At 37.5% G+C, this 16,384-nt stretch overlaps 1 protein-coding gene across 5 annotated transcripts in view; it reads right to left on the reverse strand.

The window, feature by feature from the left end:
• LRRK2 (leucine rich repeat kinase 2) overlaps positions 1-13,949 on the reverse strand; it is a 228,053-nt gene extending 214,104 nt beyond the window's left edge. For all 5 annotated transcript variants that reach the window (XR_003568832.1, XM_027858947.1, XM_027858948.1 and 2 more), the window contains exons 1-3: positions 13,674-13,949; positions 13,310-13,395; positions 7,685-7,794 (exon numbers count right to left, since the gene is read on the reverse strand). Coding sequence is in view for 4 of the 5 variants with exons in the window: in XM_027858947.1 (XP_027714748.1) it covers positions 7,685-7,794; positions 13,310-13,395; positions 13,674-13,827 (350 nt within the window). In the remaining variant the exon portion in view is untranslated. The remainder of the gene's footprint in view (positions 1-7,684; positions 7,795-13,309; positions 13,396-13,673) is intronic.
• Between the last annotated feature and the right edge of the window lie 2,435 nt (positions 13,950-16,384).

Consider the following 16,384-nt stretch of genomic DNA (forward strand, 5'->3'; position numbering starts at 1 on the left):
GTGTGTGTGTGTGTGTGTGTGTGCATGCATGCATGTGCGGCATGGACATGTGCTTGGTCAGTTCTTCCAGTTGTGTTTTCTTAGGTTTCATTATGGTAACAGTTGCCAAGTGTCTGGGTCAGGCAGAATTTAAGTACAGAAATCACAGCATCCTTATAATTTGTCTCATTTTAGTGGAACATTTATTAGTGATAGTTTTCTATTCAACTTTTCAATATTTCATAAACTTTAACTGTATATTTTTAATTAATGCAAATGTGAAAATCCAAACTATCACATACAAGAATGCCAAGAACAGTAGAATGCTTTACATTTTGATTAAGAAGAAAATATGATTTCTTTGTAATTAATTCTCCATATGTAACCTTGAATAAACGGATTTCTTGATTTTTAGAAACAAATACTAAAAATGGTGTTAAAATGCAATGGATTTTGTAAAGCATTATGGGCTCTTTCTGTGACACTTGATGAGAAAAGCAATGATGGAGGCAAAAATTTTGTTCTGGCTATAGTGTCAGATAATTTGATGAGTGGCAGGGTGGAGCAAGGTGGCAGAGTAAAGGCAGGGACTCGCCTAAGCTCTCTTCCAAAACCATCCAAATACCTTTAAAAATGACTCGAAACAGCAGAACCTAAAAAAGACAAAGTGAAACAAATTTCCAGGTCAAAACAATTTACAAGGTCGGCAATGAGGCCTGTTGCACCAGGCTGAGAGAGGAGTGCAGTCCAGTGCGAGCTGTACCACTGCAGACTGGGTTCCAGCAAGCTCACAGCAGGCCTCCAGGTAACTGAATTGCTGGCAGTAGTGGTGATTTCCAGACCTCTCAGCACACAGAAACCAGGGTCAACTTAAAAGGTCAGCAGGAAGGATCTGTCACTCCAGGGTGGGAGTGGAGCACGTTCAGGCTCAGGCCACAACAATACAGCACGGCTCCAGCAGGTCAGGAAAAGGCCTAGTGAGTGACTGAATCTACAACGGCAGCAGCTCCTTCCAGGGCTCCCAGCCAACGGTAAGGGAGTCCAACAACTGGTCAGAAGGAGATTATAGGAATCTCTTTGCTAGCACTGAACCAGGAATCTGTTGCTTTGCCCACACTCAGACCTGGATCCCAGTCCTGGGTGGCAGTCCCAAGGTGAGGAAGAGCACTAGCATATCAGAGCTTGCAGCTACAGTGGAGCAGTGGACCCTCCCCACAATCCCAGGGCAGAAAACAGTGCTTGTGATTGCTCACAAATCACAGCACAGGCCAAGAGAGTAGAAAACACCTATCCTTAGATCATATCACCTTGGAAGAACTGAAAACTTACATCCCTAGAAGAATCAGAACAGTAAGAATCAGAAGAATATTGCTGTTACTTTGTACCCAGTACATTTTCCTTTGCATCAACCCATGCGAGTCTTTCCAGGTTTTTCTGAGAGCATCCTGCTCATCATTTCTTAGAGTATAATAGTATTTCATCATAACTATATATCATAACTTGTTCAACCATTTTCCACTGGATGGACATCCCTTCGATTTCTGATTCTTCTCCCCAAGAAAAGAGCTGCTATAAATATTTTTGTATGTTTATGTCTTTTCCCTTTTTGTTTTTTATCTCTCTTGGGATACAGACTTAGTAGTGGTATTGCTAGGTCAAATGGTATGCATGGTTTTATAGCTAATGCTTTGGACAAAGTTCCAAATTGCTCTATAGAATGGTTGAATCAGTTCACAACTCCACCAACAGTACATTAATATCTCATTTTTCCCACATCTCCTCCAACATTTGTCATTTACCTTTTCTTTCTTGTTAGACAAACTAATAGGTATGGGGTAGTACCTCAGAATTGTTTTAATTTGCATTTCTCTAATCAATGGTGAGTTAGAATATTTTTTTCATGTGGCTGTAGATAACTTTAATTACTTCATCTGAAAAGTGATTACATCTTTTGATCATTTATCAATTCGAGAATGGCTCTTATTTTTATAAATTTGATATAATTCTCTGTATATTAGAGAAATGAAACCTTTATCAGAGAAATTTGTTTCAAAAATTTTTTTTTCACAGTTACTATTACTAACTATATTTCCTTCCATCATCTCCATTCTGGAGAGCAATAGGTCTGTAAAAGGACCTACCTGTACAAAAACATTTATAGCAGCTCTTTTTGTGGTGGCCAAGAATTGGAATTTGAGGGAATGCCCATCAGTTGGGGAACGGCTGAACAAGTTGTGGCATATGAATGTAATGCAACACTATTGTGCTATTAGAAATGATGAGTGGGCAGACTTCAGAAAAACCTGGAAAGACTTGAATGAACTGATGATGAGTAAAGTCAGCAGAACCAAGAGAACATTGTACACAGTTACAGCCATGTATGTGATGACTAACTTTGATAGACTTATCTCTTCTTTGCAATGCAAGGATCCAAGACAACTCCAAAGGACTCATGATAGAAAATGCTGTCCACATCCAGATAAAGAACTATGGAGTCTGAATGCAGATTAAAGCATATTATTTGCTCTCTCTTTTTTTTTTTTGTGTTTCTTCTTTCTTGTGGTTTCTCCCATTGGTTCTAATTCTTCTTTACAACATGACTAATGTGAAAACAGGTTCAATATGAATGTATACGTAGAGAATATATAAAACTGCACACTGTTTTGGGGTGTGGGGTGAGGAAAGATGGGGAGAAAATTTGTAACTCAGAATGTTATGGAAGTGAATGTTGAAAACTGAAAATAAATAAATTAATCTTAAAAAAGATTAAAAAATGTTTACAGGAAGTTTTTCTGTCACACACATTTCTCAAATACATAGGAAACTGAGTTAAATGTATAAAAAGAAGAGCCATTCCCCAACTGATAAGCTGTCAATGGATATGACAGGTAGTTTCCAGAAGAATTCAAAGCTATCTAGTCATGTGAAAAAATGCTCTAAATCACTATTGATTAGAGAAAAGCAAAGTAAAACAACTTTGAGATACCATCTCACACCTACCAAAAATGACAGATGCTGGAGGGTGTAATGGAAAATAGGTACACTAATATACTGCTGTTAGAGTTGTGAATTGGTCCAACCATTCTGGAAAACAATATGGAACTATGCCCAATGGGCTATTAAAAACCATGTAAACCTTTTGACCCAGTAATACCACTACTATATCTATACCCCAAAGAGATCAAAGAAAAAAGAAAACTACATGTACAAAAATATTTGTAGCAGATTTTTTTTTGTGGTAACAGAATTAGAAATTGAGTGGATGCTCATCAATTGGGGAATGGCTAAAGAAGTTGTGGCATATGATTGTGATAGAGAATTATTGTGCTATCCATACATGGAAATGGTAAGAGTGTGGGGAATGTGGTTTAAAAAAAAAAACATAGCAAGATCTATATGAACTGATCAAAGTGAAGTGAGAAGAACTGGGAAATCATTGTGCACAACAACAGCAAAGTTGTAATGATGATCAACTGTGAAAGATTTCGCTACTTTGGTCAATACAGTGATCCAAGACAATTCCAAAGGACTCATGAGGAAAAAATGCTATCCATGTCCAGAGAGATAACTGATCAACTCTGAGTACAAATTGAAGTATAATTTTCTTGTTTTTTATTTTTATTTTTTGCAATATGGCTAATATGGAAATACGTTTTGTGTGGTTTTGATGAGATTCAAATAGAGTGGTCAATGAGAAGCCCATTATCTCAAGTCCCACTTAAAGCTATTTTAGAGACAATGAGATTCAAGTAGGCTGATCAATGAAACAGGGGCCCCCCAGCCCCTCTACCTTGGGATTAACACTGGAATAATAATAATAACACTAGGTAACGCCCTAAACTCCCTGGTTATCTCATCTTCCCACCTACAGCTCTCCTAGCTAGTGGGCATCTTCCTTAATTGGAGGGTGGCCCCCTTAAGGGCAATTTCCCTTAGTGGACATCATCTCCCTTAAGGACCCATCTCCCTTAAGTGGGGTTGGCCCTTAAGCTGGGGTCTCCCTTGATGGGCATCTCCCTTTAGCAGTGGGAGGTATCTCCCTGAAGCATCCATCTCCCTTGGGGAAGGGCCCTTTTACCTCGGGGGGGCTGCCTCCCTTAGGGATATTCCACCCCCTCTTAAGCTAGAGTTTCCCTTAAGCTTCTTCTATCTTTGGTGGCAGATAAGCCTGCTTAGTGTGTTTTATTGTGCTACCCCAATAAATGTCTTTATTTGGAGACAGCCTGAGCAAATTCTTTTGAGATGATCTTGTACCCCAACATTTTGTGGTGCCCCTGAACCTCAACATTTCCACATGAATAACTGATAACATTTTGTTTGCCTTCACAATTAGGGGGAAAGGGGTAGAGGGAGGGAGTGAATCTGAAACTCAGAATTTAAGAAGAATGTTAAAAATAAATTTAAAATGAATTGGGCAGGCAGGGGGATAAATAAGTACTGAGATAGCTGTCAGAAAGACTTGGTTCAAATCTCACCTCTAACAACTGTTAACTGAGTAACTCTGCTCAAATCATTTCAACTTTATCTCAAGCAATTTCCTAGGACTTATTTAGTTTCAAAAATAGGTTGCATTCTACATTGGTGGAGAATTTCCCCATTGGGAGTTCAGTACTCTGACAAAATCACAGGTCTTTTGAGTATTCAAGTGATACCAATATAAATAATATGCACTATAAATATCATTGCATTATTATCTAGCTTCTGAAATCTTTGAGGACCATTAAAAAAAATAAAAAACCTAGGATAGTTTGGTATGTAGAAGAGATGAAGAACATAAGTACTGTGAGTTTTGGGGCACATTTCCCCAGAAAAAGTAACCACTGAGACCAAAAGAACAGACCCACAGGGTCATAAAAGAGACCCTCAGGCTCTATTTTATTCCCCTCTTACTAGAAATAACAGGACAAACCAGACTTCCTGGAAGAAGGCCTCCACTATTTAGAGATTTACTGACAACACAAGAGTATTCTAATAATACTAATCACAGAAAAATGAGTTTTACCAGTGGAACAAACCTGATCTTTAGCAACTCCAGTGACTCCAAGTTTACACTACTGATATAAATAAAAAGTCTGAAAGACAAAGTTTCTGAGTAATTAATAATCAATTTATTAATTACACTAGGAAATAATCAATAAACTGATGGTCAGTGGTCTCTAGGTAACCAAAAACCATGAAGATCACTGAATGCTTAAATATCTTTGGAAAAGTGGGTGCCCCAGATAATTGCAAATCACCTCTGATTGGTGAATAATTAATAAGAGAGTGGGCTTTCAAATGAGGAGGTGGGCTGAACGTCTTCAGCTCCACTGGCTGAGAACTTGGCTTGGTCATGAGACTCAGCTGCCTCTAGCAATCTGAACAAAGGAACCTATCTCTACTCAGACCATGTTGAACAATGGTGGAGGGGGGGTTTCAAGGGCATGAACTCACTGATTGAAGGCTGCAATTCACCTAGATTAGATTGTGTTTACCCTTTAGTCAGAAGTAACCTCTCCTAGTTGGCCCAAGAATAAGAATATTCCTGGAGGATTAGGCCAACCTCATCATTAGCCCTGTACTTCAGAGACTGTCAGATCTACAAGGACTGGTCCCTGAATGAGGAAATAGAAAGGAAAAAAAAAACCCTCAATCCTAATTTGTTTATTAATATAATAAAAATAATTACTTCTCTCACTTGTCCCTATTTCCTTTTTGCCACTCAAGGCTACTGATTTGCTATGGATTTTAAGGAAGCCTAAAAAGTTATAAAAATTTTTATATAATCTGTACCCTAAAAAGCTGAAGCTGCTACAAGCCCCAACAATCCTCCTTAATGAGCTCATAAATTTCTTTTTTACTTTCAATTTGGCTACTGATTTTTTGTCCATCAGTCTTACAAACCTTATGGTAGATTAAATTCTTCCAGGGTTCTCTTGGAACCCGGGCTGGGAAATTCCTTCAACAGTAAGGGAAATTCTCTCCACTAATACAGATCAGTATTAACTCTATAACTTATATATAGTCTTAAAGAACTGCACTGCAAGGTTAAAGGATTTACTTATTGTCACATAGCTAATACACATGAATGGAAAGACCTGAATTCAAGTCTTCATGATTCCAAAGCCTGCCCTCTATCTATCACACTGACTTTTATTACTAGGACACTAGTAATTATAAAATGTAAATAGAATACATTAAGTCTTAAACTATGATATTCTGTAATAATCTATGAGTCAAGAAATATGGATAATTAATCCAAATTTACAACTAATTGTTGTGAACTATGAATTACTTCTATTTTTCACCAAAGTCCCACTGCAGTGTCTCAGTGAGATATGGGGGTGACCAAGGGATCTAAAAGGCTATACCAGTGGATCACGAGTCTGGCAGATCTTACCAAGCAGAAACGTCCTCAAGTACAGGGTTGGCAGTCTAGTGTTACGCAAAGAACAACTGATGTAGCAATTAATGAAGAGCAAATACTAAGGTGTGAAAGGATTTCAGTCTATATCCATAAAGGGAACACTCATTTTAAAGAAGTCACAGATCCCAAAGAGTACTGCAGCATTAATTATAAATTGCACAAACCACTAGATAAATCAGAATCACTCTACTATCCTATTTTTCTTCACTATCACAGAAAAAGGATATCTTACATGTAAGGAGAACATAATGTTAACCAGAAAAGACAAAAGCCAACAAGCTAACAAAATCATACGAAAAGGAATTCCCCTAGAACACAACTCCCTCTATAGAAACTTTTTTTTGTTTTCTTAACTACATTCAAGGAAGTGGTCTCATCTATGAAGTCACAATGTTGCAAATTGCAAAAGGACAGCTGGTGAAATTACTATCAAGTCTGAGTGCTAGGAAGTAGTTTCCTCTTTCTTCGTTTTGAAAGCAGTACTTTAAACCACCTAAATATATATTTACTGCTTAAGGAAGGAAAAGCATAGTTTAAGTTAATACATTATGAAACTCACTACCTGGTTCCTATATTTTTGTAGAACTAACTATTCTATATTAGTTATTTTGTCAAAAAAAAAAACCTTGCTTAAAGTTTTAACTTTCTGTTATCTGAGAATACAGAATTTAAGAGTCACTCCAAGCTGTCAAAACTTTTTGAATCATGGCTCTATCATCTACTATAATAATTACCTGGTCTACCTACTTCTCATGGATCTCAAGGCCTGAATTAAATAATATTCATCAAAATGATTTAAAGTATAAGATGCAATTTTTACAGGTGTGATTATTCATTCCACTGAAGTAGTTCACAACGCTTCTACACATTAAGGGATAGTATCCTTGTGCTGCTGTGGCCAAAAATATCCATCATCTGGTAGCCAATCCTCTGGATGATGAACTTTTCCAATCTTAGCTAGCTTAGTCCTCATACAACAAACAGATAATCTATAATGGGGTCCATACTTAATGATTTCCCAGTTTGATAGGACCTGCTGAAGTTGGCAGTCTCCTCTAGCATAACCTTCAAGACCTCAAAGCCAGTTCCCTGCCCATGATGGATCAATGGAATAGGAATTTTGAGAATAAAGTTCTATATACATGTAAGACATCATTTTAAAATAATATAGCATAATAAAAAGATCTTCAAGATATCTTCGCTCTTTTGTAAGAATCTAAAAAAATGCAAATCTAGAGATTCTTGATTTGTATATCTAATTGACAATATAATTTCTTTTTGCATAAAATTAATACTTACTGGTGAACACCAAGGACTTCCCAATCCTTTCCAACATCCTGGGGACCCATTAAGCTTTGCATTATATCAGGACAAATTTCTGTCAATTTACAAAGAAGTGACCAACCCACCTGAAAAGTAATAAAGGCAAATATGTTTATTTAATGTATCAAATTATGTGAACATGATAAATGAAATAATTTTTCAAAACTAACTATGCAATGAAATTCTGAGAAGTATCAATAGGTAATAAAGTTGCTTTCTACAAAAAAAAAGCATTATAATACAAGAAAGGCAGTGTAAGTCAAGCAAAAAGCATTATTGAGTGCTTACTATGTTATGTGCCAGACACTAGGATACAAAGAAAAACAAAAAATATAGACTCTATCCTCAAATATCATAATTCTAATGGAGGAAATAACATGTAAATTAATAAGTATAGGTAAGGTCATCTAAAAGTGTAGGTGTCTATAGAGACCAGGCTTTGAGCTAAACCCCGAGGGAAGCCAGGGAGGTAAGGAGACTGAGATGATCAAGCACAAGTCAATCAAGAGATTAGCTAAAGTTGTGCATGCTAAGTGACTGACTGGCATCCCAATGTCAAAGCTTAACAGGAAAAGTATATTTGGAATAATTAATAACTATGCAATGACAGTATGAATGTGAAATGGATAACAACAGATATAGCTATTCAAACAAAAACCCATATATGAAATATAAGGCTCATCACCAAAGGGTAGCTATGGAAAGATTAATATTCCTTCTTCAAAAAACAGGGAGATTAATAGATGTTTCCACAGCATTCAATAAAGAGGTTTAACAAAATAACAAAATCACTTTTGGAATTAATTAGTAGTCTTTGCTTCAGAGATCAACCTTCCTGAAATGGCTGAGATCCAAAAGTGGAATTGTTCTGGGATGAGACTGACTCAGGCCTGACTCCTGGCAGTTTAGGTGGGATTTTGGAATAAGTTGAGATAGTTACAGTCTCTCATTCAACCATTAACAAAAAAGAGTTTTATTTATCCACAGAAGGAGACAGATTCACTACGAAGAGGCACTGAGGACACTGAAAATTGATTCAGCTAATAGAAGCTCCCTCGCCTGAGGTATTGATTATGATTCACCAACCAAGCATCAGACTGCCCATAAGGCTTCCTGATGGCTGCTTTGTACTCAAGCAATGAGGAAGTAATATTAACTCTTAAGTCTTTAGTCCCAAGCCAACAAACTTTGGAAGAACGTTTCAATACTTTTTGAGGAACTAGCCAAATCTAATTGGATGGAGGGGTTAGGATATTGTTCCCACCATATTCCACCCCTTTGAAAGTCAAGCTCCTTAAAGGTCTTCTAGAGAACTTTCCACCATGACTTTAGGGCTATAACTATTCTTTCCAGTATTAAAGAAGCCTGACACAGGTAGCACTAAAGTAGAAAGAAAGAAACTAAAACAAAAATATAACAAAAATAAAACAAAAAAAATGTAATAGTTCTTTTAAGGACCAAGTCCCAGGGCTAAATGATCAGGCCCACTGGTGGGTGATGTCAGATCTTTGTAGTTCATTCACAATGGTTCTCTTGATGTAAAAAGGTGAACATAAGTAGGACAATTTATTAATAACAACAATATTATAAAGACAAACAATCTTGAAAGACTTAGAAAATTTGATTAACACAATGACCAACCACAATTCCAGAAGATTCATGATGAAACATACTATTCATTTCTAGATAGAAAGGTAATGGACTCATAGTACAGATTGAAGCATATTTTCTTGGACGTGGTTTGAAAAAGGTATTTATTTTGCTTAACTATACATATTCGTAACAAGTTTTGTTTTTCTTGCTTTCTCAACGTGGGAAGGAGAGAAGGAGGTAGAAGGGAGAGAATTTATAACTGGAAATAAAATTGAGTTGCCTAAAGCACTTGAATGGTTAAGTAACTTGCCCATGAGCATATAACCAGTGTATATATATGTCAGAAGTATGACTTAAACCTAAGTGTTTCTGACACTGAGGCCAGCTCTCTATAAACTACACCACAACTATTTCTACTGTATACTTCTCATAATTATAAATAAGGCACAGAGTTGATGCTTAATAAATATTTATTGACTGATTATTGCTATAACCGTTTATGATTTACAAAGCACTTTTCTCACAATCAATCCGAGTTAAGTAACACAGATATTATACCCAGATTTAGAGACAAGAAACAGCTAATATCAGAACTTGATTTCAAATCCATGTCTCTCAAGTCCCAAGTCCAGTGCTCTTTTATTACCTTCATTGAATTTTAGAGATAGAAGGCACCTAAGTGGCCCCCCTCAAAAAAGAATGCCTCGACCACCTACCCAATAAGTGGTCATCCAGTCTCTGCTTGAAGACCTTTAAGGAAGGCGAACCCAACACTTTTGAAATAGCTAATTCCAATTTTGAATAGCTCTAATTATTAGGAAATTTATTCTACTATCCAGCCTAAATTTGCCTCTTGGCTACTTGTACCCATTACTCCTGGCTTTTTCTTCTAAAGTCAAACAGAACAAGTCTAATCCCTCTTCCACATGACAGCCCTTCAATTACACATCCTAAACCACCCTTATCCCTCATTTTCTCTTATCCAGGCTCAACATTCCTAGCTCCTTCAATCAGTCCTTTATGTGACATGAACTCCAAGCTCTTCACCATTCTGGTTGACCTTATCTGAAATCCAGTTTATCAATGTCCTTCCTAAATTGTGGTGCCAAGAATATAACACAAAACCCCAGGTGTGATCAGGGCAATGTACAACAGGACTACACTACGACCTCCTTCTATACACAGTCTGGCATGACAAAAACAAAAAAAACAGTGAAAAATTCTATCATTTTACAAATCTGCTTGCATCAGTTTTCTTAACTGTGAAATAATAATAAAATAGCACATACCTCCCAACGTGGTTGTGAGGATCAGATGAGATAATATTTGTAAAGCACTCAGCACAGTGCCTAGCACCATCATTAGTAGTGGTGGTAGTAGTTGTGATGGTACTACTACTATTTCTACTGCTACTACTACTGCTGCTGCTGCTACCACCACCACCACCACCACTACCACCACCACTACCACTACTACCACCACCACCACCACCACCATGACTACTACTACTCTAAGAGGTTGCTTTCCTTTTTAAAATGATGTGCTGTGAATTCTATCCACCAAATGAGAAAATAATAAACTACTAAACTTTAAGTCAGGCTTCCATTGCCCTGAACACTGGCAGTATTGCACCTACTTTTGAGTGCCTTTATCATAGAACCCATCAAATATTCCTGTACTGGGGGATACAATACAATTCTGAGCTATCCCAGAAAGATGCAGAAACAATACTAAGCCACCCCTGATCTGCAGAGTACCCAAGAGGCTAGAAGAGTTTCAGATACATGCCAGGGGTTCAGTCTAACAACTCCTATGGACCATACAGATAAAATCCAGCTTATACTAGCCTGTTTCCAGAGGGTTCTTGATACCACAGACACCTTAGACCTAACTCAAACATTAATTGGAGAAGGGAAATATCAGTTACCTGATAAACACACACTTACTTAAATAAAAAAGATAACATGGGAGGTCATTAGAATATAACAAAATCAAAAACCTGTCTATAACTACCAGATGACATGATTTGTCTTAATTATCTTTACATTTAGGTCCACAAGAGTACTTCATGTAAAATAAACATTTAATAAATGATTGCTGAAATGAAATCTTGGAATATTCCATATGTGAAATTTTTATTTTAGTCAGACAGTTACCTAGTGTCACAAAAAAAAAAGTCTGTATCATATCTTTGGTTTTATCTGATTTTTGTTTACATCTAAACTCAAACTAAAAAATCCCACATCGTAACTTGGGAAAAGTTACTTTTTTCTTGTCATGTAAACTACTACACAAAACTACCTTGTTGTCTTTTAATTTAATAGCTTAAAATTTTGCTTAGCCTCTCAAATGAATATAATTTAATATCACGTTTGCTATCAGCATTCACCAAGTTCAACGTTCCCTTCAGCCACCTAACTATCCTGAAGATGAAAAAACTGATTTCCCTTTGCAAATACATGAAATGAGCATGTCTACTTGTACAGGGCTCAATTCATACTTTTAAAACTCTATCATCATCGCAGAGCCTATTTAGACTATAAATCACATTTTCATCCGTTATAATACTTAATGCCCCATTCAACACAGCAAATTCCTGTGGTTCCTATGGCAGATTATTGAAATGTTACTACTGTATTTTGGTTTCATTTTATTTGGATTTGATCATAAAACACAAATGAAATATAACTTGGGGTGGGGCAAGACATCAAAGCACTTCTTATTAAATACTGCAAAGCAAATTGAGCCATGGGATGAATACTGAGGCCAATATGTTATGTATGACAAACTGGATTTGGAATCAGAGGGTTTGGTCTAAACCCCACCTCTAATATTAATATCTGAGTGACCTGGATCAAATCAGTTAACCTTTGTGACTCAGTTTCCTAAATTGTAACATGAACTGGACTTGATAACTCCTAAGATTGCTTCCAGTTCTAAATCTAAGATCTTTTAAACAGTACTAAGGAAAAATTTTATATCCCAAATGAGGGTCTTAACAATATAGCTATTAGGGGCAGCTAGGTAGCACAGTGGATAGAGCACTAGCCCTGAAGTCAGGAGGACCTGAGTTCAAATCCGATCTCAGACCAAACACTTGCCACTTACTAGCTGTGTGACCCTGGGCAAGTTACTTAACCCCAATTGCCTAAAAAAAACAAAACAAAACAAAAATATAGCTATTATCTTAATTCATTTTCACATTTAGCACTTAGAGGCAACTAGGTTGCTAGGCTAGTGCTAGACCTATAATCAGGAAGACTAGGGTTCAAATATGACCTCAGGCACTTACTAGCAGTGTGACCTAAAACAAGTATATTAATCTCTATTTGCTTTAATCCACTGGAGAAGGAAATTGCAAATTAACTCCAGTACCTCTATCCAAAAAAAAAACCCCAAACAAACAATAAACACGGACAGTATAGTCCACAGGATCACAAAGAGTTAGGAGTCAGACACAAGTGAACAACAGCAAAGCACCTACCAAGTAAAAGACACTGTACTGGTGTTGGAAATGCAAAGACAAAAAGTAGCTTACATTATATAACACAACTGATAAACCTGGCCAAATATTTTAGTAGCTGTTTAAGCTACAGTACTACACTTTGTTTCATAATAAATGGTTAAATATTTACATTTATATATTCATCTCCCACCTCAGATAATCTCCATTCCCCTAATACCCCACCCTGTTCTCCCTCCTATTTGCTCCCTCCACTAACATTCCACTACAACTGTCATTTGTCAATTTATTTTATGCTATTATTTAAAGGCTGGTTCAGTATGAGTCACTAACTTTTTGCATTAAAAAAAATACATTCATCAAACATTTAACAACCTCTCCATTTTAAAAATCACAGCAAGCACAAAAACTGAGAGGTCCCAGTATCCTAAATAGTAAGAACAGGCTTATAAAGGGTTCATATGAACAGTTTCTCCTAAGAACTTTGAGCTTAAAACATTTCTTTCCAAACAGGAAAGGGAAAAGATAAAACGAAATATATTTACCTGTTGCACACCTGCGACCCTCATGTAGGAATCCAAAACAAATAGCAAAGGCATATGGACATTTTTGCCTTGAAATAACTTGGAAGCTGGGGAAGAAAACAAACGAAAACTATTATTCACTGTAGCTTTTTAAAATCAAAAGAATAAAAGAAAATAAGTGAAAGCAAGTTCTTTTCGTTTTCAATTCCTTTCCTAATAGCGATCTTTGCTCCCTGAGAGTTTGAGCAAATGCTGAAAACTTATCTCCAACGAGTTTCCTTCGAAGTGCTCATGATTTCACGGATGTGACTATATTCCTTTCATTGCTATATTTGCCCCAAATTTAAAAAAAAAATGAAGAAGGAAACAACTACTAAAGGATTACCGTGATCAGAGTACGTTAACATCAGCATATCCTCTAGGATCTGGATCAGGGTTTCTATCTGTTTTCCTTCTTGGACATTTTGCAGCCTAACTACCAACTTCTTCAGAGTTTCTTCTTCCTTTTCTTCATCCCCGAGGCTGCAGCCACTGGCCATGACGGAGCCCACTCGTACGTGAGGCCCTCCCCTGGCCCCAACCCTTAGGCAGCGCGCTCCTAGGCCGGACTGGGGAACGCTGACCCCGCGGATGCCAGAAAGTCCCGCAAGCAGGGACGCTCTGTGGCTTTTCGGCCTGTTTGGGAAAACAGCTGCTACCCCGCCCTTCCTGAGTCGTCCTACCGCCCCACCCCCAGGGCCGGAAAATGAACTCAATGCAAACTTTGGGGGGAGGAGATAAGAGGCAGCCGCCAGAAACTCCTAACGCTGGAATCTTCCAACCTCTCTGTGGTAAATCTGAAATTGCTGGGGCTAGAGCACCAATCAGGCCTGGATTCTGGCCCCCAGGAGTACTGATCCGTTCAGAGACCACGGCAGAAAGACTTAAATTGGCTGGATTTAAAGGATTAAGCATTTATTTAGCCCTAGCCAGTAGAGCAGAGGAATTGGGGTTAGAAAGCAAGAGATTGCTAGAGGGAAGGGAGAGCCACCAAGAGCCAGTAGGGTCTAAATAAGGAAACCTAGGAAAGAAAGACATGGTAACTTAGTCTCTTATTTAAAAATAGAAAGCCAAAAAATATATTTAATAAGAATGTATATGTAGAGCCTATATCAGATTGCTTGTGGTCTTGGTTAGGGAGGTGGGATGGGAGGGAGAGAAAATTTACAACTCAAAAGCTTATGGAAGTGATTGGTGAAAACGCAAAATAAATTAATTATAAAAGGTACCTAAAAAAATAAAAATAGAAAACCAAGGTTTTGTTAGAAAAGGCATTATACCTTCAAGGGAAATATTTTGGGATTTAAAGCCTGGCATTAATTGAACACAAAGGTCCTCAATTTTGTAATTGTTTAAGGACATAACATGAAGAGACCACAACCTTGAGAGAAAGCAACAAAGGCAAGTCTCTGGAATTTTGGGATGGTAACCACTGTCCAAAAGAAACTGCTTGAGCTTGGATTTTTTGTTTTTCTTTTTCATTTGGATGAGACTAACTGCAATTTTGTTAAATGGATTTTGTTGTGATTCTTGGATTCGAGCCATTGGAGGAGGCACTTGAAAAGATAATGTTAAGTTCTCCACAGAAGCCCAGAGATATTTCCTGAAATGTTATAGATATTGATAAATATATTGGAGATAGAGACAAATGTGACAATTTCACCCCATCTAATTTAGATGAGGACAGATAAGGGATGCTGTATTAATATAAAAAAGTTATCTCTCCCTCCATCTCCATTCCTCCCTCTATCCACTGCACCATCTAGCTGCCTACACACACACACACACATAGCATCTGCAGAATTGTCAGACACATGTCCATCACCTACTAATGGTGTATGTCACAGGGGTAAATAAACTGCAGTTTACATGTCTGTGTTATGTGCTGGTTTATTTGGACTGTAGCTAGTAAGAACTCTAAAAATTCTCTCAATACAGGCCCAGAAGAGACTCCAGCTTTCTTTTTGTATTGCTCTATCTTTCCCTCATGTATTATACTTCCATTGTATGAACTCCCAACATTGATTGGCATATCCCTCTATGTCATGGCAGGCAGCAGCACGGCGTGGGGCGCCCACCCCCCCCCCCCCCACCCTCCCCCCCCCCCCCCCCCGCTTTGACTCCTGATTAGCCTTGGTGGCTAGTTTCCTACTCTCTTTACTGGCTTTAAGACCTACTGCCAGCCATAGTAATAAGCCAGCAAAGTCTGTATTCTATGTGTTAAAGAGTGAGAGATTTAACGAAAATGTTTGTTTCCATAAAATTGAAATAACCATTAGAAAAGTAATTAAGTAAAACTGGATACAGCCAGTCTTATCTCGTTTCGCTGGCAGAAGTCAGTAAGTAGGACAAAAGGTTAAGCTTTACTTAGAGTGTGCATACTTAATAGGCTCATGAATACTAACTTCTCCACCACCTCCAGGCGGTAGGGTTTAAGATGCCTCTTTCTCAACATGCTATGTATGTAGAAGAAGACATGTCAAGGAGTAGATGTGTAATAGGTGTGCTAGAAAGTTGTAACTCTGGAGTATTCAGTCAATGAGGAAACAGAGGAGGGATTTTTCGGACTGGATTAGAGATAGTGAACTCTTGCTTTGGTTCAATGTGTCCAAGTCCATAGGACATTCACAGTTGCAACTGAGCTTTTAATTTCATCTTTCCTGAGTCCAAATGAGTTATTTCTCACAAGAGTGACTGGGCCAAAAAGCCCAGCCACAGCATAGGCATCATCACTTTGATGTTGCATAAATTTAGACATCGGTTCAACTAGCTAATGTTGATAAAACAGCACAAATCAGAGATACCAGTTTTATGATGCTCAGTGTGACATACCCCACCAGCAGTTGCTAGTACTTCACAGTTCAGCTAGGAGTATGACACAAATTAAAAGCTCAAGAACAGAATTTCTAGGTAAATAAACAATTTGTTAATTAACCTAGCTGATAATCAATAAATTGACGGTCATTGGTTTCTTTCAGTAACCAAAGACACTTATTAGAGACACTGAATGCCTTAAATATTTTTTTGAGAGGGCATATGAGATTAGTAGACTGGTAG

This window comes from Vombatus ursinus, unplaced genomic scaffold (assembly GCF_900497805.2).
Source record: "Vombatus ursinus unplaced genomic scaffold, bare-nosed wombat genome assembly UNPS02013950.1, whole genome shotgun sequence".
Taxonomy (NCBI): Eukaryota; Metazoa; Chordata; class Mammalia; order Diprotodontia; family Vombatidae; genus Vombatus; species Vombatus ursinus.